Consider the following 27,479-nt stretch of genomic DNA (forward strand, 5'->3'; position numbering starts at 1 on the left):
AACTCAAACAAGCTCTGGAGTCAGCAACTAGACGTGACCACGAGGCCCAAAGGGGAAAAGTAATATCATTTAGATTCAGGCTATATCCAGTTATTACATTAACACTTTAAACTTTAAGCAAACATTAGGCTCCTGGAACGGAACTTGATTCAAGCTCCCAAGAGGAACAAAAACTTGCTGTTGCCTCTTTGTCACACCTGATGTGTGTTTAACCATTCCAGAGACCTTTCAGCTTCATTTGCTAAAATAGATGAGAAACCCTGGAGCCAATCTGCACCTCTCTGATGTGGCTCAAAAGTTTATTTGTTAAACAATCAAGCAAAACACGCGCGGGGCTCAGATTTGTAGGTCATTATAAAGGCAGCTGCAGGAGGCGAAAATTGCTTGCAGAGAGAAAACCAACAGACACAGTGCGTGCGTGCGCGCGTGCACTGTGTGAGTATGCGTAGCCTATGTGTGCGCGTGGTAGGTGAGAGGGACCTAAATAGAAATAGGGGAAGAGATTTTTTTTGGAGAGTGATTCTGCCCCCTGTTGGAAAAAGAGACCATAGGCTACCGAACCACTCTCTCCCTTTTTATCTGCTGTATTTTAAAATGATGTATTGTTCTAACTCAGGCTGATCTATGATCATCATAATGAACATCGACTGCCTTTTTCTAAATACAGGCTAATATTGGTCATAAATGCTTTTTTGTGTAAGATTTCTTATTCTGCCTTAATCAGATATGAATATAGTATAAACCAACAACAAAAAAATGAAAAGCCTTCAGGCTAATTTGGGCTATGAGTCGCTTTTATATCGGCAGATTGGCGACGATGAATAAAATGTGCAACAATATGTTTGATTAATCTCCTTTCGAGGCATTGAAGAGAAGATGCCCTGCAGGATAAAAGCAGGGCCATATAGAATCTGTAATTAACGTCTCCCCGTTAAGTACATCATTAACGCAGTAATATATAGAGATAGGCCTAATTAAATTGTAGTCCTGCGGAGCCTATATATCCTCTGCTTTATTGAATCATTTCCATGTGTAACAGGCCTATTGGTCACTTATAGTGGTCATCAAGAATAAGAAATAAGTGCGAGTACTTATCTTTAAAACATGTAGGCTAATAGGATAATATTTAGTCCTACCTCAGGAGAACAAGCCCCCCCCCCCCCCCCCCCCCCCCCCTCCCAAGAGGTCACCATGGGGTCAGTGTCTTGCTCAAGGACACTTGAGCAGGGCGCGTGAGGGCTGCTCAGTGGACTCTCTGAATTCAAAATGGTGGTCTTGTTCATTTGTTTATGCATGTCAACGTTGCGTATTACTAAAGCGCCGACGTTTTATTTTATGATTACTCGCCATTGGGAATTCACGGAGGTCCGAGCTAACAAAGAGAACGCGCGCACGGTCACGCGCGCCCCCTCGGCCGCTGGGTGGCAGTGGTGTGATTTCTCTCTCTCTCTCTCTCTCTCTCTCTCTCTGTCCTGTGGGGAGCTATGGGGAAACATCGGAGGGGAACAAAGAAAGGAGGGAGTGTGAGGGGGAGGCTGTGTGTGTGTGTGTGTGTGTGTGTGTGTGTGTGTGTGTGTGTGTGTGTGTGTGTGTGTGTGTTTGAGGGAGTATGTGAGGAAAAGACGAGGGGGAGGAGAGGGGTTCTCCCTTGTGACAGGAGGACATATATGGAAATTTGAATGGCTTACATTCACCTCTAGCAGAGCGCGCATGCCTCCTCTAATTCACCATCTCTATAGTCATCACCATCACCTCCCATTATGACATGTGCGCGCGCCATGGCAGCGTCACTGGTTACAGGCAGTATCCCTGAATGTGACAGATGTTACGGTGATAAAGGCTCCGTGCTTAATTACTGCCAGGGATGTACAGAAGTAGTCTATACATCTGTAGCCCAAAATAAGCTTGGTTAACCCTCTGGAGCTGTGCGTGTGTGTGCGTGTGTGTGTGCGTGTGTACCGACACAATAAAGCTTTTGGGGTTCAATGTGATAGCAATTAGGTACAGCCCTTCAAGCCTGTCTATCACTGTTACAATATGGCAGGGCAATGTGTGGAGAAGGGATATTAAATGCAAATATCACCTGACGTAAAATTCAATAAAAGGGCTCATAGTCTTTAACCTGCGCTTCACCTTTTCACGTGTGTGTGTGTGTGTGTGTGTGTGTGTGTGTGTGTGTGTTTCTTCAACTGCATAATAAAATATCTAAAAATGTAGGCTATAGGATACAGGCCTACGCTATTTATTTTATACAACAATAGGCTCACGATGAATGAAAAAGAAAACACACTGGCAAAGTTTAAAAAATAATTGGCCATGTAATGACTCTCATGAATATTTATTCGAAGTCACTTATAAATAATACATTAAATTTAAATAGCCTAACTGTTAATGAAAATATTTTTTTGTTATCACCGTATTTCTGCAGGCTAATATGAGCCACTTTCTTTTTTCTTTCGCTGCTTTTCTGGCGACTGAAGCCTTTTTTTAAGGATAGCCTAACTGCGTCTTTCACCCTTAGGTTTGCTAAAAAAAAAAAAAAAAATGAGGCTTTTACTTATATTATATGAGCATTAATCGCTAAGCATTCCTTGTTTTATTATTTATTTATATGGTAAGATATTGTAGGCTATTTTGAAGGATACCTAATAGTTAGACAGCCGGGGTTTACTGCGCGCACAGGGGGCAGCTGTTCCTCCAGCCTGCCCGGGAAAAGCAGCTCTCTGTCGGCTGCTGCTGCACACAGAGCCGCTGCTCGGAGCTCCATTTCCACTCACATTCGGCTCGCCACTACGACACTGTGTATGCGCGCCGAGCACGACAGGCAAGTGGTAAAGGATAAGTCGTAATATCTCTGTGACATAACGCGAACCGAGTTTAAAAAACAAAAAAACAAAACAACACACACAATTGAACTCGAGTTTCGTAGCTGTTTTTGTCCACACGTAGCACACTTTCTCCTGGTGGACCCGCCATGTTTACCCTGCCGCTGATGAGGACGGCAGGCTGTTGGGGTTCTTTCAGTTTAACATTTTCGGCAGTCTACATAATTTGACAAATAGCGATATTTACATATATTTTTGTCTTGAATTAGCCTATGTTGCACACACACTCTTAGGCAGAAATAAAATTGCCTTGAGTCACAGAAAAAAAATAAAAAAAATCTAAAAAGTTCAAACGTGCCCCTTTTCCACTTAAAATAAACTATTGCTGCTGGTTTTGAAGTCAAACATTTCCGCAGCCCATCAGACTATAGAGTTAAACAGCGTTACAACTGTGTGCTGTTGAATGGTTCATTCTGGACTGAGTTTCATTTTAGTCTGTCCACATGTTAAAGCCTCAATCAGAGGCAGGGCTCTGGATCAAAGTGAGTTAAGTGAGTAATTGAACTTTGTGGTTACAAAGGTTACAGTCTGGTTGACATACTGCCAGAAAAAAAAAAAAAAATCTGCAGGCTACCCCCTGCTCCTCAAGCTCCCACAGGTTGACTGTTTCTATCTTATGCCAGTTTGTGTGTCCTTGTGAAGTTGTCTGTTGGTGTGGAGGAGAAGGAACCTTGTACATCTTGGCTGTACAATATCTTATTATTAATATGACACTGAAGGTCATGAATACTCCTGCTTCTACCTTTTATTGTCTATTGTCTAACTCAACAACATCCCACTTTCATGGTTGTATTTGGTCTAGGAAGAATAAAGACAGCCACAAATTGAAGCATGAAGTATAATTATTGTTCCATACAGCAAATATAACTGCTTGTAGCGCACACTTTTGTGTGTGTATTGAAACTCAAGGCCAGTTTGATAGAAGTCTCAATGACAACATATATTGATGAGGTTATGATTGTTGTGAAGAGTCTCTTTTTGATATTGACTTCAAGTCAGTTCCACAGCCTTTTCATTTCTGAAGGCCATTTACACATTCAGGAATCGGTTCTGCAAAACCTCTACATGTCCAGATATGCACTTCTTTATCCTGCATATCAATTTGGTTTCAGGCGTAAACTGAACTGGATCTTTTTGGAAAAACTAAGATAAAAAAGACATGTAGAAACACCATCATTTTCGTCTTTCAAAAAGGCCTACTTTTACTTTTATTTAATGGTTCTTCAGCATATGACAGTTTGGTCAACCCAAATGCAACGGTTGTATTTTTTTAACAGACCAGTAGATTTATATTCAACCTGTCCATTACCTCTGCAGCAGAGACCCTTAGGGACTATTTAGGGGTTTGTCACTACATAGATAGATAAGATATATGATAGAGCAAAACTCTGTTACTGTTTACTGAACATTTTAAAATAGTAAAAAAATAATAATAATCTGTTTATCTGAATTCAATCAAATAAAAATCATGAGCTATGATTACTAGTACAAGCAAAGCTAAATGATTCATTATCCCATGTAAATAAATCATTGGGGAGAAAAACACTTTAGAAACTAAATCATATTAATGATACACATAAACATGCTGTCAGAGACAGACCGATAGAGAGGCAGCCAGGCGTCCACCTCGGTCCAAATTAAAACACTTTACAATCAGGCAGGGCGAAGGACGGCCCGAGGCGGCTCAGTTTCCTTGTACTGGGGGTCTTAAGCGAGGATCAACTTTCATGCAAGCACTCCCAAAGAAGGATGTTTCTTTGTTCTATCAGCACCAGTCCACACTGCCCCTTTCTCTCTCTCTCTTTGAGAAGTGAAAGAGATGAGGAAATGTAATTATAAAAGATACAACACTGCTTCAGGAGAGCCCCAAGAATCCCATTTATACATCATCACACAAGGCAGAGACATACAGGGCCCCTCATTCTGCAGGAAAGGACAATTCATCATTCATTTTTTTTAAGTAACTGTCCACATTGACTGTCATTGTACAGGTTCTGTTACCTATGGCGGCATTACACAACAACTGTAAAATATTTACTGTCCTTTTTCTTTTCCACCCAAACGTGGGGTTAATTGAAGATGCTAATGCTGAGTGTAAGCACACATTCATTGTCTGGTGATGCAAAATGTAGCTGATGTGCGCAGAAATGTGCTCTGTCTGTTTCTAACTGAGAGGCCGCCGTGGGTTTGTGTGGAATGAATACAATGTCGGACACAAAGGGAGCACAGCAGAAAGAAAAGTGTCAATCTCCACCTGACTCAGAGCCCATTATAGGGTGAGAGAAGAGGCAGGGATGTGCGTGTGTGAGTGTGTGTGTGTGTGTGTGTGTGTGTGTGTGTGTGTGTGTGTGTGGCAAAAGTAAAAGAGAGACATCCAAAGGTGAATAAAGCGCACACATTACTATCAGCAGCCATTATTAGCAGCCTGCACTGGTTGCCAATCAGACTGAATTATCCTGCAGTAAATGGAATAGCAGGCAGTTGACCAATGACTGTTTCCTTTACGCAGAAACAAACACCAACTCTGCTCAGTCTGATTTCATTTCCTATCCTTTCAGTCACTCCCTTCATTGATTGGCTCCTGTGCTTCCAACTGGAACTTCTCTACTATCAAACCCGCCCTCCTTACTGCTGTCTTAACGTTCTGTTTTCCTTTGTCCACAGCATTCAACTTGTCCTTTTTTTCCCTGTGCAGTGATGAAATCTGCAACAGGCGCTCATAGTGCATGTATGTATGAGTGTGCATGTGTGTGTGTGTGTGTGTGTGTGTGTAGATTGCAGGGCAGTGCAAGCAGCAGTCTGATCCATACTAATGTTCATTGATAGAAAAATCAATGGTGCATTGATCCAAGACTTGGCTCTGAGGTAGGGAGGGGGGTTGCATGTGTGAAGACTGGAGGAAGAGCAACAGAAAGAGGAAGAGGAGGGGAAAAACAGTAGGGGAAGGAAAGGATTAGGCAGAGGACGGTGAATGAAGAAGAAAAAGAGGGATAGAATAGAACCTCTGCAGGCCTCTGTGTCGCTGCACATGACAGAAATGAGACTCGAGCGCCCGTGGCTGTCATTGGGGGTGGGTAACTATATGTGTGAACAACCTGCCGTGTCCTAACTATTCTCTTTTCTCTCTCTGTCTCACAGAGCTGCTCTTGAGAGTGGATGAACAAGCCTCAAATGGAACCTGAGAAGAAGGAAAAAGAAGAGAAACAGGAGAAGAGAGGAAAAGGGGAGGGAGAAAATCAATTTTCCCAGATAGGCAGGCTGGTCTAATGGAGGTCTAAAAGAAGAGGAGGAGGAGAGGACATATTTTCCTCTGATTACCTCCTCTAGCTTCCCTGGCAAACCTTGAAAGCTAGCATCGCCAACGTTGCCTCCCTCATCCGACCTTTTCGCAGAAGGTATGGAGTCTAGATGCTTCTTTTACAGGGCAGCGATAATGCTGTGAGGTGGAGAAGACACAGTGAGACTTAGAAAATGTGATGAATCACTGCATGAAAAGGGCAATAAAACACAGTGACCTGATCGACAATACACTAAAAGGACATCATGTTCTTATAAGCGGGGAAAAAACGTTTGCCTTAGTCTGAAGTTTGAAAAACCAAAGCACCTTAGCTCATTTCCTCTTCATCGTCAAACTCGATGCTGAAGTTGAAGTTATGCAACACACTGTTGAATCTCAAAGAGAGAAAATGAGCTGGATTAAATTAATATAGGTTTCCATTTGGCTAAGAGGAATCGTTTATAAAAGCAACAATGTTGTCATTAGACTATCTGCTAATCGAAGTGATACTAGAGTACCTCTTTTCCTGGGACGCTAAGTTAGAACGGCCTGCTTGATGTCACATGACCAGGTCACTATGTCCAATTTCCTGCAACAGCCTCAGTTATAACAAATTTAACGGTCAAGTAGACACTCAGTCAGTAGAATACTGCAAATGCAGGCAGCTGAAGTTCTAACTGAGTGAATTTTTAAAAACGGTTTATTGCTCTCCACGTGGAGTAAAAATGCTTTACCCGATGCCTGAGACAGGAAGCCATAATTTATATATATTTTTTATAAACAAAGGTAAATCTCTGAACCCATCAGCTATCGACTGATGATGATTTAGCCACAGAGGGAGTGATGGGTTATTTTTGGGCCTTCCAGTGTAGCCAGCATTTAGCCTACAGGACTACTGGACAAGACTTCCTTTTCCATTATTTACTGTCCAATTAGCAATTCGGGAAACGAGAAAGAAGTTGGAGTAGAGCGACGACATCTATGAGCTGCACTTGCATGCAGACATCTGTTAAGAGACATTGTTAAATGACTGCCAATGGGTTTCAGGACTGCATTCCGGCAGATGTGTTACACCTCTTGAGCTCTCCACAGGGCGGTTTTCTTGTGTACAGCCAAAGCCGCTATTGGACGACACAAGAGCTACAAATGGAAACCAGAACGCTTCCGATACAGGGGCCCGGTCTATCGCTTTAATTTTTGTTAATCTATAAAGATTACGAAAGTTCTGAAGCCTAATAGTCCCAGCACATTCATAAAAGCTTTAAGCCACAAACAATTGAAAGATAAAACTACTGATTTTCCAGTAAAAGTGTCGCAAAAGCCATTCAAAGTTAGAGTCCAGAATGAAAAAAAAGAAAGCTCTTAAGTGGGGCAGATGTTAAGCTCTAAACCGCACAAAACCCCTCCAACAGTGTAATACTGTGTCACCCTCTGTATTTTTGTTTTGTTGTTATTAATCTTGAGATTAACAAACCAGCCATTGAAGAATATTTGAATGAACTTGTCCTTGTCTTGGTAACATTTACTGGGCAAAACACAGTGTTTCCTCTCAGGAAAAGGAAGCTGGTGATAAGCTGCAGTGGGGTTTTTTTCTTTGAAGAGATATTAAACATAGCTAAAGGAGAGCTTGCACCACGCTGTCTGTCTGTTTCTCTATCTGTCTGTCTGTCACTGTGTTTGTCGCTCCCTCCCCGTCTCGTTGGCTCTTTGTGTGTTTCTCGGCCCGTCTCTCTCGGCCCTGTGAGGTGAAAGTGGCTTCCATGGTAACGGCACACTCTGTTTATGCCACGACGTCTCACTTCATCACAAGCTGTTGATGGCTTTGATTTGCATGCGTGCCTCTGCGTGCGTGTGTGTGTGTGTGTGTGTGTGTGTGTGTGTGTGTGTGTGTGTTTGTCCTCCCCCATTTCTAGGAAAGGCTCCCTGAAACACGTACACATCATACAGGTGTTTATGAGACTAATAGGGCATGTTTGAACTGTAATCTGCAGACTTTTGATGGATCAAATTCCGCCATAAGATAAAGAGAAGTGTTGAAAACTGTTTGGTGTTTTAAAGGCTCATATCCTTTACTTCTAGCAAAACAACAGAACGTATGAAGAGCAGATGTTGCTCTCACCACACATACAGTTAATAGTAGCCTATATAACAAAACCAAAAACTCTGTTGAGACGTTACAAAAATGTCGTACGGTGTTTATCTTTCAAAAATCAACAGCACCATGAAAAGGAAATCGGCACTTTAGCTGTAAAGACAAAAAAAAATGTAAATTTAATCTTTCTCATTTCCTCATTCTGGGAGCCGATCCCGTGTACTTAACCACTTAAATTAGCTGCAGAAACAATGATTATGACTCCTTTTCACTAAAACCAGTCGTCCCCAATTAGGGGAGTGAGGTGGGGGTGAGGGAGGAGGAAGGGAAGGGCCTGGCTAGCCGGACCCCATGCAGGGCAGAAAGGGGGGAAAAATGGATTCCATACCAGGAAATCCATTAGGGCCGGGAGTGGCGTGGAGCTGGCAGCGCAGGGCGGCGGTCTTGTTTTTTAAAATTCCTCATTAGGTGTAATTTCTAAATTACAATCAGCATGGGCAGAATGAGAAGGCGAGGATCTGACCAGCTCATCAGGATAATCAGGGTAATAGCATGATTCGGCAGACAGGGATAAAAACCAAAGAGAGCAGGGGAGGATGGAGAGGGGAGTTTTATTCTGCTGCTGCTGGACACTGACTGTTTGATATTCTCCTGCTTTATTTATGATATTTTTTTTTTACAACCAAGTGATGCAGATAATCGTGTGTGGGGCGGGGGGGGGGTTCGGGTGGCTAAAGCAACAAGCTAATGGTAAACAGGAGTTTCCGCCTCTATCTATAACTCGCTTCTGCTTTTTGCCCTCCGAGGTACGAGACAGACGCGGCAAACTTGGCGAAAGTGAGGAGAAACAGAGGAAAAGGAGGAAGACGAGGGACAGAAGAAGAGGGTGGGAATTGAGAGAGAGGAGAGGTAGCGAGGGGGCCAGTGTAAGGGAGAGGGGGGGAGAGAGGGAGGGGAAACGGCAGGAGGGGAGGAGGGAGGGGAGGAGAAGAGGTTAATTTGCACATATTAGAGAGGGCAGGATTTTTCATTAAAAAGAGATTGAAGTTGATATATGCCTGTGCGCTCCTGACACACTGTACACTCTGATTGTGTTAAGTCCTTGACAGAACAAAGGATTTCCTCTCTCTTTCTCTCCCTCCCTCCCTCGATCTATCTCTTACAGCACGGCTGCAGCTCTGCTAGCATTTTGCAGCTTTATGGAGCTGTTTCATGGGAGATGGAGGCGCACACAGTGTCATATCACCTCAGGAGGAGCCCCCCCTCAATGCATACACTTACTTTCTTTCCTATGTAAATGAACACACATACAGGGGAGGGAATGGCCTTCATGCATGTGCACTACCTTTACATTTCCTCAAATGTGCACGTGTTTGTTCATCGAAGCGGGTGTTGAAAGGGTTTAGCATAACATTTGGTTTTCCTTTTTTTTCTTCTGCTAACAGGAAGAAGAAGCTAACGTCTTTTGATGCTAAAGGAGAACTGTTAAATACGGCGCGACAGTGCATCGTTCAAGGCGTCAACATTCACTCAGGTAAGCTGATCTAGGGTCTTCAGGAGGCCCGAGGCTAAGTCATACCTGCCAAAGAGTCAACGCAAGCAATAATAACAGTTCTCTTTTTTATGGTCTTTTGTTTAGGTCACACTCAACTGGTTTACATCTTTCCCTCTTTTTTTCTTTCCCCCGCTCCCTTTCTTTTTATCTTGTTTTCCTCCGGCCACATCTGTCATTCCACGCTGGAGGGTTATACCTGAACTTTGACCTTAGTTAGCGCAGCCCTAGAGACCCGCTCCACACACAAACACACTCACATACATAAGAAACCTCCACACACAGAAAAGGAGATATTGATTGGTGATAGATAGATAGAGCAGGGCCGGCCTGATAAGGAGGCCATATTTGATGTTTGTTCTGGCAGCAGGGAGAGATTAAATCACAATGAGCAGCCTGCTCCGTCCTTGGCTTCGTCCCCACTCGAGGCTTTGCAGGAGTTTAGGGGTCGAGCTTAAAGGATGACGGGTGAGGGATTGTGGACAAGGGGCGCCCGGGCTTCTTAAATCCACTGTGCTAAGAGCCATTGATTAACACAGCCGGTAATGTTATTCAAGGGTGTGTTTTTTTGCATTCCAGGGTTTTCAACATTTCAGGCTTTTAGATGCACAACAACTGCATCTATTCTAAATACAGACCTTTCTTTTCCTTCACTTGCCCGCCCCAAACAATGTAGTGAACTGATTGACAGGCATCAATACAATCTGGAGGTCCATAGTGAGGGTGAGCTGAGGTCTGGTTCCCTGTAACACACACACATGCACAATCCAAGTGTTGCACAGTGAAGTAAAAAATGAAACCGATATAAAACCAGAGAGAAATACTCAAAACAATCATAAAGAGCTCATAAGAACACTGTGAAGTACATAAAAAACAAGAACACTGTAAAATACATCAAATAGAGGTCTATAGAGGTATATCGTTTATAAGCAACACCAATGCTCTACAACACAATTAAATACACATTACTGCAAGGCAAAGGAGAATTTAAAGCAGACCTGCACAGTTTTTGTCCTAACAGCAGGAGCTGTGGTAACAAATGGAAGTGGTAGTTGTAGAGCAATTGTTGCCAAATGTGAGGGAAAACATGAAGTTGGAGACAGTTTTCAGAGAAAGTTTAACTTCAGCCAACTTACAGACATACAAGACAAAAGCTTTTTTCACAAAAACATTCCTGAAATTTCCTAGAAATTTGCATCTGTGAAAAGGGACCGCCCCTGAAATCCTCCTGACCTTGCTGTTCACACATGCACCTCACGCAGGAGATGATCCCTGTTAAGGCCCTGACACACCCAGCAGGCGGCAAAGAACTGATAAATAAACTGTTGTTGTGATACGAGAAGACCATTTTCTCACCGCTGTCGCTCAACACTCGTAATATAGGAACTTCTAATCGAGAATAATGTCTGATAAAAAGTTGAAAATGGCGCTGGCGTTGTCAGCCCTTGATCTTTTATTAGTGGAACAAGAATAGAAGAGGCGCTTCCGCATTTCTTCTTGTGCACTGGCTCTCCTGTTTCGCTTAGCTGAACAGCCAATCAGAGAGATTCCTGCCCCCAACCGCGCCGGCTCATGGCCGATTCAACAAGTGGAATCGGCAAAAAGAAGGCCAACTGGGGCCGACGGGTCGCGACCAATCTATGGTTGGTTATGGTATGCACTGGTCACAGGGGATAAACGTCACCACCCCGTCCAACTCGCTCCACGTGAATTCTCCTGATGATATTCTTCTGCATTAGCTCACTCGGACTTTCTGCAGAAAAATACTTGGGACTTGACTCTGTGTAAAGTCAGAGGGAAAATGTGGGCGTTTGCATTCCCACTTGCAGCTCATTCCTGAAAACTTCAGGAGTTTTATGCAAGTTTGAAATAGGCTGAAGAAAGACTGTAGCAACCAAATCCCTCAGTGGATTGAAGATATTTTCAAGATGAAGTATTTATGTACTTGTTTTCAATGTTTCTTTATATGCTGGAGAAAATGTGTATGATACATTTTTACACTTACATGCAGCTTTAAATGTTTTACAGTGCTAACAAATGCAATCTACTATAACAACCTGTTAAGAATTTAAACTTCCATTTTTTAACAGCATACATGCAGAGGCATACATTTCTATACAAAGTAAACAGGCAAACGCCTGACAACTGTTTGTCAATGTACTGCATTGAAGTAGAAACATTACTGTCAGGAAACAACCTGAAACCTGCTTCACACATGAAAGCACTTGTGTCCAAGGCGAACATGTGCTCTAAATTCACTTGTGGGTTTCAACATGTGACACCATTTTCCCCTGAAGACATGTAAACTCTCTTTTTTTCTTCCTGTGATTGCTCTAAAACTTGGTAGCCTTCAATTTTCTCCACCATGTCGTTCTAGCTCGTTTTTGATAAATCCATGTCATCACTATATGCAAAGTTAAGTGTGGGTGAATCAAAATGGAAACAAACCCTGATCTGACCTGAGTATCCCCTTTTACATATGAGCACAGCAAACCCAGGACTCAAATCCCCCGGTGGAAAATAGCAGCATGTGTGTACGTATGAAAGGCTGTATATGTTGGCCAGTGTGCACGCCGTCTCGAGGGTTGGGAGATTATGTCGACAAAAGGTGCACCTGGTGCTTTAGATTGAGTTTCTCTCCTCCCCTTCCTCCCTTTATCCCTCTTCCATCCCCCTCTCGTCTTCTCCCATGGTCATTTCCAACATTACCCTGGGACTTTTAAAAGATTAGACCACAGCTTTATAATTGTGCCACTAATGCATGTTTATAGCAAGTCTAATGGAGAATACTACTTTTTAATATGATATATATACCTGCCTTCTAGTTCTTTAATACTCATATATCATTATGTGTCAGAGCACATCATTGAGCCGTATTCACATGTAACTCAGATCAGCTTGTGCTGAAGACACACAGTATGCTCAGTGTAACAGTATTGAGACGTTCAGATAATCTTACTTGTTGATTCATATTCAGTGATTGATCCTCCAGTAAAGTTATATCTACTTCTACTGACTCTCATAAGAAAATGTAAGAATGTATAGATTCTTTAGTCGTGTACCCACACAAACATGTTCAGATTTGTTATTCAGTCATTCACACAAACTCATATTTTAGCATTTTCTCTGATCTTTGTCTGTTTAGGTGAAATATTGTGGGCGGAGTTAACAATGAAGAAGTTTAGACGGGAAATGATTTACCTGTTTTTTACGGAACTGCTGAAAGTTCAAAATTCAAAGGAGGCATAGAACAGAAAGGTTGTTTATTTTACAGGATGTAAATGTATTTTAATGTGTAGTATTAAGTTTAAAAAAAAAAACCTCTACCTGTCAAATAAATCTCATTTTGTTAACTGTGCCATGGTTCTCTGATTTATTACGTACAATTAAAGTATACAAATTCACTTTCCACCAATAGCCAAGATTTTGACATCACTTATTCTGCCAGCTCATTTACCCAATGATCAAACCTGTTACATTAAAACATATGTCGCTCTGGTAGCATTACTTTCCAAACCTCCAATGATACTTTTCATGGATCACATTTGTAAACCTGTTGCAGTCGAACTGTTGTTCAAGCAGTGTTCTTCATTTTGGCTCTGCTATGTAAGGAGGTGTTGTTAATGTGTATTTTTTTCAGAAGCATTCATTTTAATTGCTAAAGAAAATAAAGATTGATTGATTAATTCAACATCAACTTATGGACACTTCTCAGGAAGAAATGCGTTTACAGTTGAGCAGGACTGGCCCTTTGTGTTCCCTCCATCTCTCTCTAATAACAGCAGAGATACAAATAAGCAGACACACACACACACACACACACACACACCAGCTCCTTTGTGTATTTGTTTTTCAAGGTCTGTGTGATCACTTAAACACATGTATAAATAAAACACCTACTTAAATCTGTGGTTTGCCCTTCAGAAACCTCACAACCATATTTACTAGACTAACATTAAACAATCATCTGAGTGTATGCAACAAGTTTCACACACATACACATTTTTTAGCGCACACAAATCTCTCTCTCGCTCTGCGCTCTGCATACCTCTCTCTATATTTAAGAGCAAAGACAGAAAAATCAGCTGTGTGTGTGTGTGTGTGTGTGTGTGTGTGTGTGTGTGTGTGTGTGTGTGCGCTCTGGTGGGCATCACATGTAACCCCCCCCCCCCTGCCCCCTTTCCAAAAACATACACTAGCCCTCCTCTCCAGTCCTGGGGTCTCCAGTCTGCATAATAAATGAGGCCTGCTGATAGGTGCATGGACAGGGGAGGGCTCTCTCTCTCTCTCTCTCTGTCTCTCTCTCTGTCTTAACCACTGAACAGCTGTTACCGCTAGAGAAATCCCAGATCTCTTTACATGCTTCTTCTTTGCTCATTTATCTTGATTGCAGCAGTGGTTTCGACTCCTCTTCAATCTCAGACGTTTGGACTCCAAAACTGAAAATTAGATGCAATCTCTCCAGGATATCTGCTTTTAAAAAAAACACCTTGAGCAAGGCACTGACTTTCTGCAGCACCCCCACCTGATGTGTAATAGCTCATCATAAAACTTACACACACACACACACACACACACACACACACTTGGAGCGGAAGGAATTGGAGTTGGATAATTTGGATGCGTGTGTAAAAATGTCCAGCCTAATCACCAAAAATGCTTGATGAATATTAATACCAAATTTCTCACCTTGCAACAATTAATAATATAGGATACCTCTTACCTACCCTATCACCTGTAATGTAATTATTATATATGGGAACATGTGAAATCCCCCCAACCTGCCATCACCTACCAGCAGCAGACTTATTTAATCATATAGACCTTACCATTTGAAAGTAATTATCAGTAATGATCTGCCACTGACTGATCTATTTTTACCTGATGATCAAACCAGATCTCATCTCAGATCTATATCCCGTCACATTCATTACAAGCCCACAAGACTGCATTCATCTCTGCCAGCACCACCTGTCCCTGTAATGGTGCTTCATTCTTCACCCACAGTCCGTTCACTCTGAAATACAAGAACAAGGTTGGGTTTTGTCTTTTATTGTGCAGGTATAGGATGCAGACATTAGAAGAGGAAAATACACCCTGTTCTTGAATGGTTTGTGTGTGTGTGTGTGTGCGTGTGTGTGTGTGCGTGTGTGTGTGTGTGTGTGTGTGTGTGCGCGTGTGCGTGCGTGTGTGGGTTTAATTTCTGCTGTTTTTATGTTTTCCAGTGCAGACTATCAGGTCACATTGAATGCTGTGGGTCTCTTGCGATCAAATGTATTTATATAAAATGTAATTATTTTTTCAAATTGTACCACCCCCAGTCTGATAAAGTTATACTGCTTTTAAAACAACCTGACAGAAGAAAGTCTGTAAAAAAAAGTGGGGGTTGTAGAGTTGAATTGAATTTGTACATAATTTAGTGTATCTCTGTGGGTTATGTGGATTTCCTGCAGTTTGCTGTTGGGGTCGATTGTCTTCAAAACAACACACATGGAGGTCTCAATAAAAGACAGGAGTAAGTACATTCTACAGACATCACACATCACTGCTAAATATCCTATTCAATTATATTAACGTTTTAGAAAAAAAACATCAAAATAAAACATGTCACCAAAACATTACTGCAAGTACTTTAGGCTATGTATGTGCAGTAAAAAGTGTGATATGTCGTAACCTTCACTGTTGGCCACGTGTTTGTTACAGCCTATACAAGTTAATATTACCTTAATATAGAATACATTACATGTTAGTCGATGAAAATACCTCAATACACTTATAGAGGCACTGGAGTTAAAGCTCTTTCCGTTTCACTAAGTAGCCTATGAATATATTTTTTCCACATTAATAGTAGGCTAGTTGAAAATTACTACTCCTGGTTAATTCTCTCATTTGATTTTGAATGAACATGAATCCATACAACGATCTCTCAGGCTACACTAACAATGTAGCGAAATGTATCGCAGCAGCAGAGCTGCCACCATTTAGCCTCTGTGCTGCATTTCCCCTTTCGAAGGGGAAAAGCAGACAACAGAAACATTATTTACTTAACCCCCCCGCCCCCATTCACCGATAAATGTATACGATATTTGCGTAAAGCGTAGTCACCCTTCTCGCTTCTCTGCGGGTTTCGGAGCTCCTTTCCTCCCGCCGATAGTGGGAGCCGCAGGCAGCGGGAGAGAGACGGAGCACTACCCGCACAGCGCTTCACTCAGCGCGGCAGAGGAGCGGAGCAGGAGCCGCTGAATTCGGGAGAGACGCTACTGCACGCCGGGGAGACCGACTGCATGTGCTACCAACAATATAAATCCACTTTTCCCCGGGTGTGCCTACATTCACCAAACTTACCTTCAGTTCAGAACACCCTTTGTCATTTTTTTTCAGCAAATACCCAGAATGGATATTCATATTTTTAATGCGTATTACGCTTTTTTTTGTGTGTGTTTTAACGAAGTAGACTAAACGCAACCTTTATAGAAAAGGGTTTAATTTATCTAAAAAATAATACATAAATTATAAATGCATTATATATAATTTATATAAGTAGTAACTCTTATGTGGCTTATTCATTTGCGTTAAGAAATTTTAATTTTTTATTAAATGTGCAATTTTGTTCGGATGGTTGCCAATGCCAGATAGATAGATAGATAGATAGATAGATAGATAGATAGATAGTTAGGTAGATAGATAGATACATAGATACATAGATATATTTATCTCTCTTTACGTCTCTCGCACTCTTTCTCTCTCTCTCTCACACACACACACACACACACACACACACACACACACACACACACACTGGTCAAGGAGAAAAAAAACAGTGCCTCAGCCTCAGTTACTGCAGGGAGGTTCAGAGGTTTCTCATTAGAATCTTCTTCCCATGCATGTGCACATTTATCATCCTATAATCCAAATATTTATTCCAACAACATCCATTAGTTCTTCAAAGCATGTGAACCTCCTCCTAATGAGACAGTTTGAGATTTTTGCTGCAATTATCCAATGAGGCTGACCAGTCAAGTTCTAAGATTTGTTAGGAATTTTATTTTTTTTATTGTAAATAATTAGTTATTTTTTATAGATTAAAGCTTCCTTTGGTACAGTTGTGTGTAGTTTTCTCTTATCTGTATTTCAGGGTGGAGACAGGAGCTGTATTCTGTTGAACAGTGTAAACCTCCAAAGGAAGAGACTGAACAGTTATTGCTTATTTAACATTTAATGTCATTTGTGCCGTTTTGTGTTAGCTCGTCAATCGCTGTATGTGTGTTGCTCTGAGTTTGAATTCATTGAACTGGGAGGGATCTGCATATGAGTGTGTGTGTGTGTGTGTGTGTGTGTGTGTGTGTGTGTGTGTGTGTGTCTTAGGGTGACAGAGGGGTGTCAAGAATGAGGAGGGATGTGGCTGAATCCTGCTGCTTCTCCTGTCCACTATTATCTTACAGGAGAAGGACCTATGGGGGGCACGCACACTCACTTTTAGGCTAGAAATCTCCTCAGCTGTTCCCCCTACACTCTCCTTGTACCCTTCATCCGCATCCTTCTCTTTGCCATTTAACACCTCAGTTTTCTGGATCTGGTTCCCCTCGGCTCTGGATAGGGCCCGGTGGCTGACTGCATGTTCCAGTACAGGATTAAGCCTCTTTAATGGCCACCACTCTGTGATGATTTACACTGCATTACTGTACACACCTCCTCCTGCTGATGCTTTATTACAGCCAGGCCTCCATCAGCTTTATGGCTCTCTGTTTGAGGCTGAGGCATACTTAAATATTTTAACCAAATTACCAAAGGTGCACATACATGCCAAGAAAAGACTAATGGCCCTCAGTGAATCTTTAATTATAGTTTGGTGTCGGTTTTTTGTTTGAGCAGCTTTCAGTTGATCAAGAACAGTGGTTCTCAAATGTGGGTCGCAGAGTGTTTTTTTTTTTTTTAAGATTTTTTTTTTCCCCCAATAGATGAGAAATTCTTGTTAATTGGTTTATTGAACAAAAACGTCTCTTATGTACCAGGGGATTTAAATGAAAAGCTTCATCCTGAAACAGCATTATATTGATTCAACAATAAGATATTTTATAACGTCAAAGTGTGGCCAAAATGATTCTGTAACCTGAGATTGGACATTAGAATAGGTGATGTCATGGGACAATTTAATACACTTAATGTTAACAAAAATAAAAAATGATTTGTCCATTGTATTTCTTCAATATTACAGATATAATGAAAAAAAGCATGTTGTAATATGATAAAATGTAACCAGATAATAAAATGTAATCAGTGAGCATATATTAAAGCTTAAGATATGTAATTTGATTTTCCATTAATGATATTGAATTGTTGATCATTTAATTATGTAATGAATCATTAAACTAGTACTAAAAACTACATTTGACTTCAAGATGTTTTGCCACAAAATTTTATTTGAAAGTGAAACTAAGAGCAGCTCAATCTTTTTTCTTTAATTGTATTTTCAGTTTTTCAGTTTTTATTTGAAATTACATTAAATGAGCCACCTGACACCTGTAGTTGTTTTGACCTAATGAATGCACTGATTTGTGTGTACATAGTACAGTTGTAAAATGTATCGAGTCAAACCTCTTCGATCTGCGTTCTTAAGTTTTCATAGATGCAATCAGGGCTAAAGAAATAAAATGCAGAATCAAATCCAGCTTTCCACGATGGCGTCACTTTGCTTTCTAGCTTTTCTTGATGCAGATTTGCTCTCCAGCTTTGTTGTCTCTGAGAAGTGCATGAGAACACATGCAGGAGAAAATAAATGCTAGAAAGCAGGGACAGGAACTTCTTCAGCACCCATGTTTCTGCAGAGCATACAGATATCTGCCCCACATTTGTCTAATCATCCCAGGCTTAACCCTCCTGCTGGCCTGCTGTCTGCTCTGTTTGTGTGTGTGTGTGTCTGTCTGTCTGCTAACACCGGGGCTTAGCAGTGTTTTGACTTTGTGATCAGGCACCTGGTCGGGCAGCACACAGGGGTCCTCCATCAGCTGGTAAGCCCTCCCACCCCCAGGGAGGCTTCTGGGGGAGTGTGATCGATGATGGACACAGCAGCTCTGCCCTGTGTGTGTGTGTGTGTGTGTGTGTGTGTGTGTGTGGGGCTGCTATTACAAAGAGTGGAGGAGAGGCAGCTATGATGGTGGGGGCTTATAAAAGAGATGGTCCTGGGTGGTGGTGGGGATTGTATGGTGTTTAAACAGCCTGGATTTGATTGACAGGGCTGATAGTGAGTGGAGGGAATGGGGTGCACGGTGAGGGATATTTGGAAGTAGGAGGGGTTTGTGAGCAAGTGCTTGAGAAAAGAGAAGAGAAAAGGGGGGTTGTGTTGTCGAATGCAGGTTAGAGTGTGTGTGTGTGTGTGTATAGGGAGGATGGGGGGCAGGAGGAAAGAGGAAAGTGAGCTTTTAATTACCAGGGCAGAAGCAGATGTAGCAGAATGGTGCCCCCACCTTCAAACACACTGGTTGTTCTGTGGCAGCTGGAAATCATCTTCTTCAGTGTGTGCGTGTTTGTTAGGACAGGAGGCTTGTTTAAATTTAAAGATGTTCAGCTTCTTTTGGCACTTTATCTATTTTTGATACATCCAAGGAAGCTATCTCACATCCAGTATATGTTTGACAAAGTGTCTTTCAGTTCAGCTCACATCAACTCATGTGAAGCTGTAACAGTGGTGACTTGGATCCAGTCCTTCCAGCTAGGTGTGCTTGTATTTTTCCAGTTCCTCTGTATAATCCTGGCTGCTTTAAGAAAGCCTACAAGGCCTACCCCAAATTGTGCCTTTGTGAGTCCAGCTGGAAGAAAGGAGTTGCAAGTCTTTTGTTTGCACTGAATCCAACCTCCCTATATGATAGAAATAACAAGGATACATGTTTTTTTTTAAATGTTTGTTGTATATTCCCATCTAGTACAGGGTATGACATTCATTTTAAATGGATAAAATCAAGTGTTGTTACCATTCTAATTCACACTTTTACAGGAATAAAGAAGTACATATGTTGAGATGTAGTGTTTTCACTTAGTTTAGAAGTCAAGTTTAGTTTTGGGTTCAAGTTGTTTAAAAAGTCTTTATGTATCAGAGTATAATACTATTGATTTCTTTAATCAGTATTATGCTTCATTCATTTGAAACTAAAGAAATATCTTTAAAAAAGACTTTGTGATGTATGCTTTTATAAAACAAATGTGGTTTTTTTTGTAAGTCAGACAGTGTGAAGGAGTTTACCTTTAAGTTTTAGATGGACACTTTGCTCTCCCCCACACTCGTCTTATGAAATGGATGTGCAAAGATTTAAAAAAAAAAAAAAAAAAAAAAAAATCCCAAAATTTTACTTTATCCATAGTGTTTCTTTATTTTGGTGTTCTGAAATACAATGTCAAAATTTCTCCTCCCATTCTTTTCCATTTGTACAAAAATGATCCAACGAATGTGTGCACAGATGAAAACACGGTGCCCCAAGTATAAAATGACTTCTCATCAAGAAAACGGTGCAAAACTTAAAAAAGAAACACAATGTCCCTGAACATATAAAAATAAATTAATACTTTGTGTGTCCAGTCACTGTCAACCTTTTTTTTTTTTTCATCTGGTCCTAAAGATTCACACACACAAACTGAGGCTTCATTGGCTTTCCTTCACAATCACTTATGTACAGCAACGGCCAATGAGAAAGGTCTATGTACACTTAACGAGGTAAAAACAGCCACTGAACACCCCCTCTTTGCCCCCCTCCTTACAAATAGCTATATACAGCCACACCCCCTCCCCAATCAGCCAACTCTCATGTAGCTTCTAAACACAACACAGATCATTGAAAGGGATTACAGCAAGATTTGACTGTATGAGAAAAAAACAAAAACAAGACAAACAAAACTTTACACAGTAGTACAAAATGATGTTAAATTGCAACACCAGCAGGCTTTTAAAATAGAACATCTTACGCCTGTTACACAAACAAAACTCCCAATAAATAAAAAGCACAATACAAAGTTGGCTTTGTTATCAGAGAACGCAGCAGAAGTAGTTTTCCTGGTTTTATTTAAGAGACATTAAAGAGTCTATTTGTGATCTGTTGCAGCAGCAAAGCAGCAACGCAGCTTAAATACATCAGTAGAGTTGTGAAGAGCTGGGCTGAGTGACTCGGGTAAAGGGAATACTAACCCCAAAATACCCCTCCTTGGCCTCAGGCACTTGGGTTTTTGACCCTGATTGGCCAGTCCTGACTTTGTTTTTGTTTGTTTGTGTGTTTTAGCGGCTGCTGCTGTCGGCCTTTTAGGTCCTGATAGGCTGGTCCTGCTCGAGAGGTAGGTGCAGCGGGGGGCTCAATCAGGAAGATGAAATGTGACAACTTCCATCAGCTGATAACCAACTGCATAATATCTCTTTGTGAGCTTGTGCTGTGTGGATAAATACATCCATCAAAACATTCAACTAGCGGGTTTTCTTCTTCTTTTTTAAAATATCTTCTTAACACTTCACTTCCCTGAGTGAGCCCCCTGTTTCTGGCCCAGAGAAGAGACAGTCAAAAAGCAAGGCTTCTGCGGTGACCGTGTTCGAGTCTTGGCTCACTGACATTAAAGGATCCACACAAGCGGAGTGAAAGAAAGACAGGAAGAGAGGCGAGAACGTGAGGGATGTTTTCACAAGCCTCTCAACCAACGTTTCCCCCGAGGGACCGCTTCACAGATGTCAAACATAGATCTGCTTCTGTTAAGTCCTGTGGTTGGGTATTGTAGTTTTCTTTTTAATATTTTTTTTATATTTATGTATTTCAGCTACTTTTCCTTTTAAGGTCTGTAGTTCTGTGTGTTTGCTAGCTTGTGTGCTGATAGCTGAGGCCCCTGAGAGAGAGTGAGACAGCAGAGAGAGCAGACAGAGAGGGATGTGAGTGTGGAAGATGAGACACATGTTCAAGAGAGGAGACCGTGGAAAGGCAAAGAAGAAACTGAATGATGATTAGAGAAGACTATATTTAAAGTAATTTAAGTGTTGCGACAAGAACAGCCACACCATGTGCTTATTTACCAACACTAACACTAAGATGCTACCAGTGACATCAAATGAAAGTCATTATGTTAACAGTGAAAAATCTGAACCTGAAGCAGCACTAAAGCTAAAAAAACAACAACTGAAAACTGGATGGAAATAAATAGTAAAAAAAAATAACACAATGCTGTGTTAAGACTCTAACCTGAAAAAAAGTTGTAAAAATAAACCTGGCGAGGTCGAATGCAAGTGAACGCATCACTCGCTAAAATGTGCGATGATGAATGAGCACAGACGACTGAATAGAAAAACAGGTTTCTCTGCTGTCGGTGTTTTCTGCTGTTACTGAACGACAAAGTTGACCAACAGTCCGATATCCTCGAAAACTCTGCATATTTAGTTTCCGAAAAATACAAATAAAAAACAACCAAAAGAGCATCTGCCATCATGTCTTCTCCTGCCCCGCGACACCCACGGCCTTCTCGGCGAGCCGCTGCTTCTGTGCCCCCGGGGCGTGCGTGTCGCCGTGTGTGTGCTGCAGAGCCAGGAAGGGGTTGGCGGTGATGGCGCTTTGGCCCTGGCTCTGGGAATTGGGCAGCAGGTTGTTAATGGGCATCTGAGCAGAGGACAGCGGGATGGAGGGAATCTGGCCAGAGGAGGACAGGGACTGCAGCTGTTGGAGGTCCTGCTGCTGCTGCATCAGCTGGTAGAGCAACACCTGCTGCTGCTCCTGGAGGAGAGGGGGAGAGGGAGGTGAGCGAGACAGAGGGGAGAGAGAAGGAAATGCAGGAGAAAAAGGTTAGGATAAATTGATAATTGTAGACAATGAAGCAAGGAAAACGAGTTGTATAAGATGGACTACATGAAGGAACAGAAATAAGCAGAAAAATCGGCTGCATAATCTTGGTGATTTCAGGCATTTTCTGAAAAGATAGCTCCATGTCTTTGTATGCATTTAGCTGTGTGTGATAGTAGCTTTGAGCCTGCATGTGTGTGTGTGTGGGGCATTGTGTGTGTCATACCGCTGAAGGCTGTGAGGCGAGCAGCTGCTGGAGCTGGTGATGTTGCAGAAAAAGTCTTTGCTGCTCTGACAGCAGACCGAGCCTGACGGGAAAAAACACGACAAACAGTCAGAAAAACAAATAAAAACAGGCCGTCCTTGTGCTCCCATATAACAGCTAAGACATCTAAACAAGGATCTCCCATCTGCAGCCAAATAAAACATACAACTACATATCGGTGCTTACAAATTTGCCACTTCAAGGCAAACATCAGGGTTTCAGCTCTTTTTAAGAGATCAGTTTTCTAGGCATTTTCATTTTAGCTGGTATGACATAAACGCATCGTGCACATACACGATATGCTCCTGTCTGTGGAAGTACAAAAGATATGCATTCTCTGGCTATAACCTTGAACTCTCACATGCTTATAAATGGTGACAAATTCATCATAGAATAATGCAAATACACCTGCAGATGAATAGAACTTAATTGTATTATTATAAGTATGTTACAGTTATACTTTGGGCATTTAGAACCTCTTATTTTCACTGAATATAAAAACTAGGCAATGTAAAAAATAAAGAGCCAATGAAAGTATCTCGCACCTGACTTACTCGAAATAACAACAGTAACAACGGCGACAACAAATGTTCATTTATAAATAACTAAGAATCAGAGATATTCACAGAGGAAAGCAGTCAATATGAAAGACAACATTACATTCAACAAGTCTTCCTTCCCATTCTTCACACTCGTCATTATTTGATTTGCTCCTTAACATAATTCAGCCCTCTCAGATGACAATGTTGTCTGTTTAGGGAAACTGATATGTACTTAGAGGAGTATGATTGAATAATCTTGATTCAGGAACCCTGAAATATACTTACTCCCTTCTTTAAAAGTTTAAGTAGTTTCATTTTGTGGACATGATATTTAGTTAAAAAAAGCTTAATCGCAATATATTGTATCACAATTCTCAGCATCTTGCAAAGTGTTTAAAATCGCGATCATATCGTGACTCAAATATCGTGATAATATCGTAATCGTGAGTCAAGCATCGTGATAATATCGTAATCGTGAGTCAAGCATCGTGATAATATCGTAATCGTGAGTCAAGCATCGTGATAATATCGTAATCGTGACTCAAGCATCGTGATAATATCGTAATCGTGACTCAAGCATCGTGATAATATCGTAATCGTGACTCAAGCATCGTGATAATATCGTAATCGTGACTCAAGCATCGTGATAATATCGTAATCGTGACTCAAGCATCGTGATAATATCGTAATCGTGACTCAAGCATTGTGATAATATCGTAATCGTGACTCAAGTATCGTGATAACATCTTATCGTGACAATATCGTATGGTGATAATATCGTATCTTGGTGATTCCCACCCCTACATTTTACATAACCACCCTCAAAATAAGCAGTTCTACATCTTCTTCATGCAATCTCTTGTGACTCCGAGGACACAATGGAAACTGAGCTGAAGGTTTTTGTGAAGCTTCACTCCCGTCTCACCTGCTTTTACTAGTTGTTGAGCTGTTGTTAGAATCCAACACGCAAGCAGAGGAAACAGACAGGAGAGGATGCAATAAAGTACATATTTAAACATCGTAAGAAACACAGATAAGTACGAGGACACGTTTCCTGATGTAGGAATTCTTCGGTTATTTACATTAATACAGTATTTTTGGATGTGGCAAAGCAACAGGGGGTTAATATTCCAAAATGTCTACAGTGTAAGGTTACTGAAACATATTTGGAGGTCATTAATCTACTGGCAGAAATAAGGTAATATAACAGCGTATGTAATGACTTAGATATCAACGTTTAACCTTATTGAAAATGACTCTGTTTTTTCTTCTGCAGGTTGGTTGAATAAGCTGAAAATGCTTTTTTTTGTTGTTTACTTGTTATGATAAAAGCAGCTGTCTGACATACCTGTTACTAACAGGTATTGTGACACCTGTTGCTGTAGTGTGTGTATGAGGGCTGGCTGTGCCCCCTGGCGCCTGGATCACCCCGTTCAACGCCCCGACCATTCCCATACCCAGCGTACTTCCTGCACCCAGAGCACCCATCAGCCCTGCAACCCCACCAAGGCCAGCCGGGGTCGTTCCCATAGCAGGGACGCCGTTCAGCTGAGGCTGGGGCGGGCTCTGCGAGACGGAGGGAGGGGTGGAGAGAGAGGAGGTGGAGCCGCTGCTGCTGTGGCCGCCGCATGATGTGCTGTCCTGTTAAAGAGAGAGTACCGGTAACTCCATTAATGGCAGCTCTTCCTGATGTTCCATATTTCTGAGCTCATTTGGATAATACAATTTCAACACCAACATAAGTTGGAAATTTTAAAAGAATATAAAATTTAGATATTACTTAAAAATTACGGTACTACAAAGTCTTCTATCTAAGTGCTGTGCATGAGGTGATACAGGGTTCAGGTTGGTTCTCACCTGAGCTGCAGCAGGTAAAGATGAGTCAGTGGCTCCTTTCACATCTGCAACACAGAATAATCACATCCAGATTTTCTGTGTTATTGTGTTTACTGATTCACTTATTTTATTTGTCTGATGATTATTTTCTCATACAAACAAGTTCTTTCATGTTGAAAATGAAAAAAAAAAAACGATATTTGTAATTACAAGTTCAGGTCAAAATGTCCTTTATTATTTTGGTATGTAAGATTTGAATTCAATCGTTAAAAGGCAACAAGTCTTCATATTCGAGCAGCTGGAACCAGAAGGGTTCTAGATAAGCAGTTTTCTAAACTGTTAGACTCAATGAACTGAATTGTATCTTTGCGATTGAATGATTGATTATTGGACTCAAAGGATTCAGCTCTTCTATCTAGAATTACTGGGGTCTTATAAATAGTGAATGTCCATGTGTAGTAAACTGGACATTGAGTAAACGTTTGTCTTCATTGTCACCCTGCTTTCTTCTAGCACATCTTACATCTGCTACCTATGTGCAATCAAAAAAAGAAACAATATCTAATTCAATTAATTTTGTATTTACTTTATTAACTGTACACATTTATTTCACAGAGTGTGTGTTTGTGTGTTGTGTGTTGTGTGTACCTGAGGAGCCTGTGGATGGGGTGAAAGGCACTGAAAGCTGAGCGCTGAGGAGCTGCAGTCTCTCTTTCTTCATGGTCAGAGTTTTGATCTGCTCCTCCAGCCTCCTGTTCTCCTCCTGCAGCTGGTGGAGCGACTTCAACATACCCACCACTGAAAGACACCAAGAGGAAGAAAATGGATTCATTTAAAAAAACTAAAAAAAACTGATCACTACTTTTAAATGAAGTGATGTGGCATCATTTACAGCTCCATGAATAAAAAAGTTTTAAATGTACTTTATACTACACATACGAGATAAAAATGTAAAAGAATCAGCCTGCTGTTGTAACAGAGTCGTCTTTTCACTACAGAGAACACTGATGCTCTGACTTTTAACAAAGGCCACTTCTTCCTTCAGGCAGAGCCATGACGTTCACTGACTGATCAGACAGATATACAGCACAGGGAGGTCAGAGGTCAAGATCAGCTACAGAACAGTGACCCTGATGTCTGTGCAGACTCAGCGTAGAGCTCAAGGACATCTCAGAAAGGAAGTGGAGGATGATTTGTTGACACAAAAACGTAATCCTTACTCATCCTGAATGAAGAATGATCTTTCTAACGACTGGGACGCCTTCTCCTTTATCATTTTTACTTTATAGATCTCAGAAGGTGTCGTCAGATAGGCAGGTAACCAGCAGAGATCAACAGATGTTACAATGCCAGATAAAGTGAGAAAGTGACTGTGAGTGGGAGGGTGTTGGGAAAGAATGTGCAAAACAGGTAAAGGCTGTAAAGTAATGATGAGGAGTAGAGCACATATGGCTGGATAAACTTAAAACTGACATGAAGGTGAAAACTGGCACTAAATGTACAGTCCTGATAGATTTATTATTAAAATGTCATCTTAATATGTAATATAATTGTTCTGATTCTTAAAAAAAAATAAAAATGCAACTTTCTGTAATTTCTGACTGAATTTTTAGGTAACAATAATGCAAGACTGCTTTTATTTTGAAAAAAATATATCCATTAAACATAAAATGTAAAGTCAGGTATTGTGTTGTTGACACTAGGAAATAAAAGAATCTCAAACAACATCTGTATTTGTGTATGTGTGCATTGTCATGCATCTTAAGGTATTTGTGTGTGTGTGTGTGTGTGTGTGTGTGTGTGTGTGTGTGTGCTCTCACCGTCTCCTTGCGCTCCCTGCTGCAGCAGGAAGTTCTGCCCTTCGTTCCACTGCCTCTCCAGGAGCTGCTCTATGCTGGTGGCCACCGGGGGCAGCGCCTCTCCTCCGCCTCCCCCCGCCCCTAGCAACCCTGGCCCCGGCAACGACCCCGAGGAGTCATAGCGGATCTGCAGGCCACCAATGGGAGAGCTGAATGACGGGAGAGCGAAAGAGAGAGCGTGGATAGAAAGGGAGAGATAGAGAGGTCAATGGGGGAGATTAACGACCCAACATAAACGTCAGACAAACATAGACACTGCTGGCTATAAAACTACATCAATTTGTTGTTACAGTGGCCTCTAATGAAAAGGGGCCAGGCTTTCGGTGTGTGTGAGAGAGAGTGAGCGAGAAGGAGGCAGAGAGGGAGAGAGAGGACAT

General features: G+C 41.4%; 1 protein-coding gene across 5 annotated transcripts in view; it reads right to left on the reverse strand.

The window, feature by feature from the left end:
* Positions 1-21,041: 21,041 nt before the first annotated feature.
* mllt10 (MLLT10 histone lysine methyltransferase DOT1L cofactor) overlaps positions 21,042-27,479 on the reverse strand; it is a 46,594-nt gene continuing 40,156 nt past the window's right edge. For 4 of the 5 annotated variants that reach the window (XM_061064816.1, XM_061064821.1, XM_061064819.1 and 1 more), the window contains 7 exons: positions 27,064-27,251; positions 25,892-26,041; positions 25,265-25,308; positions 24,756-25,048; positions 24,333-24,353; positions 22,827-22,908; positions 21,042-22,534 (listed from right to left, as the gene is read on the reverse strand). In XM_061064816.1, coding sequence (XP_060920799.1) covers positions 22,250-22,534; positions 22,827-22,908; positions 24,333-24,353; positions 24,756-25,048; positions 25,265-25,308; positions 25,892-26,041; positions 27,064-27,251 — 1,063 coding nt within the window. In that variant the 3' untranslated portion in view covers positions 21,042-22,249. The remainder of the gene's footprint in view (positions 22,535-22,826; positions 22,909-24,332; positions 24,354-24,755; positions 25,049-25,264; positions 25,309-25,891; positions 26,042-27,063; positions 27,252-27,479) is intronic. The other variant, XM_061064817.1, reaches the window with a different exon arrangement.

The sequence above is a fragment of the Labrus mixtus genome, chromosome 19 (assembly GCF_963584025.1).
Source record: "Labrus mixtus chromosome 19, fLabMix1.1, whole genome shotgun sequence".
Lineage (NCBI taxonomy): Eukaryota > Metazoa > Chordata > Actinopteri > Labriformes > Labridae > Labrus > Labrus mixtus.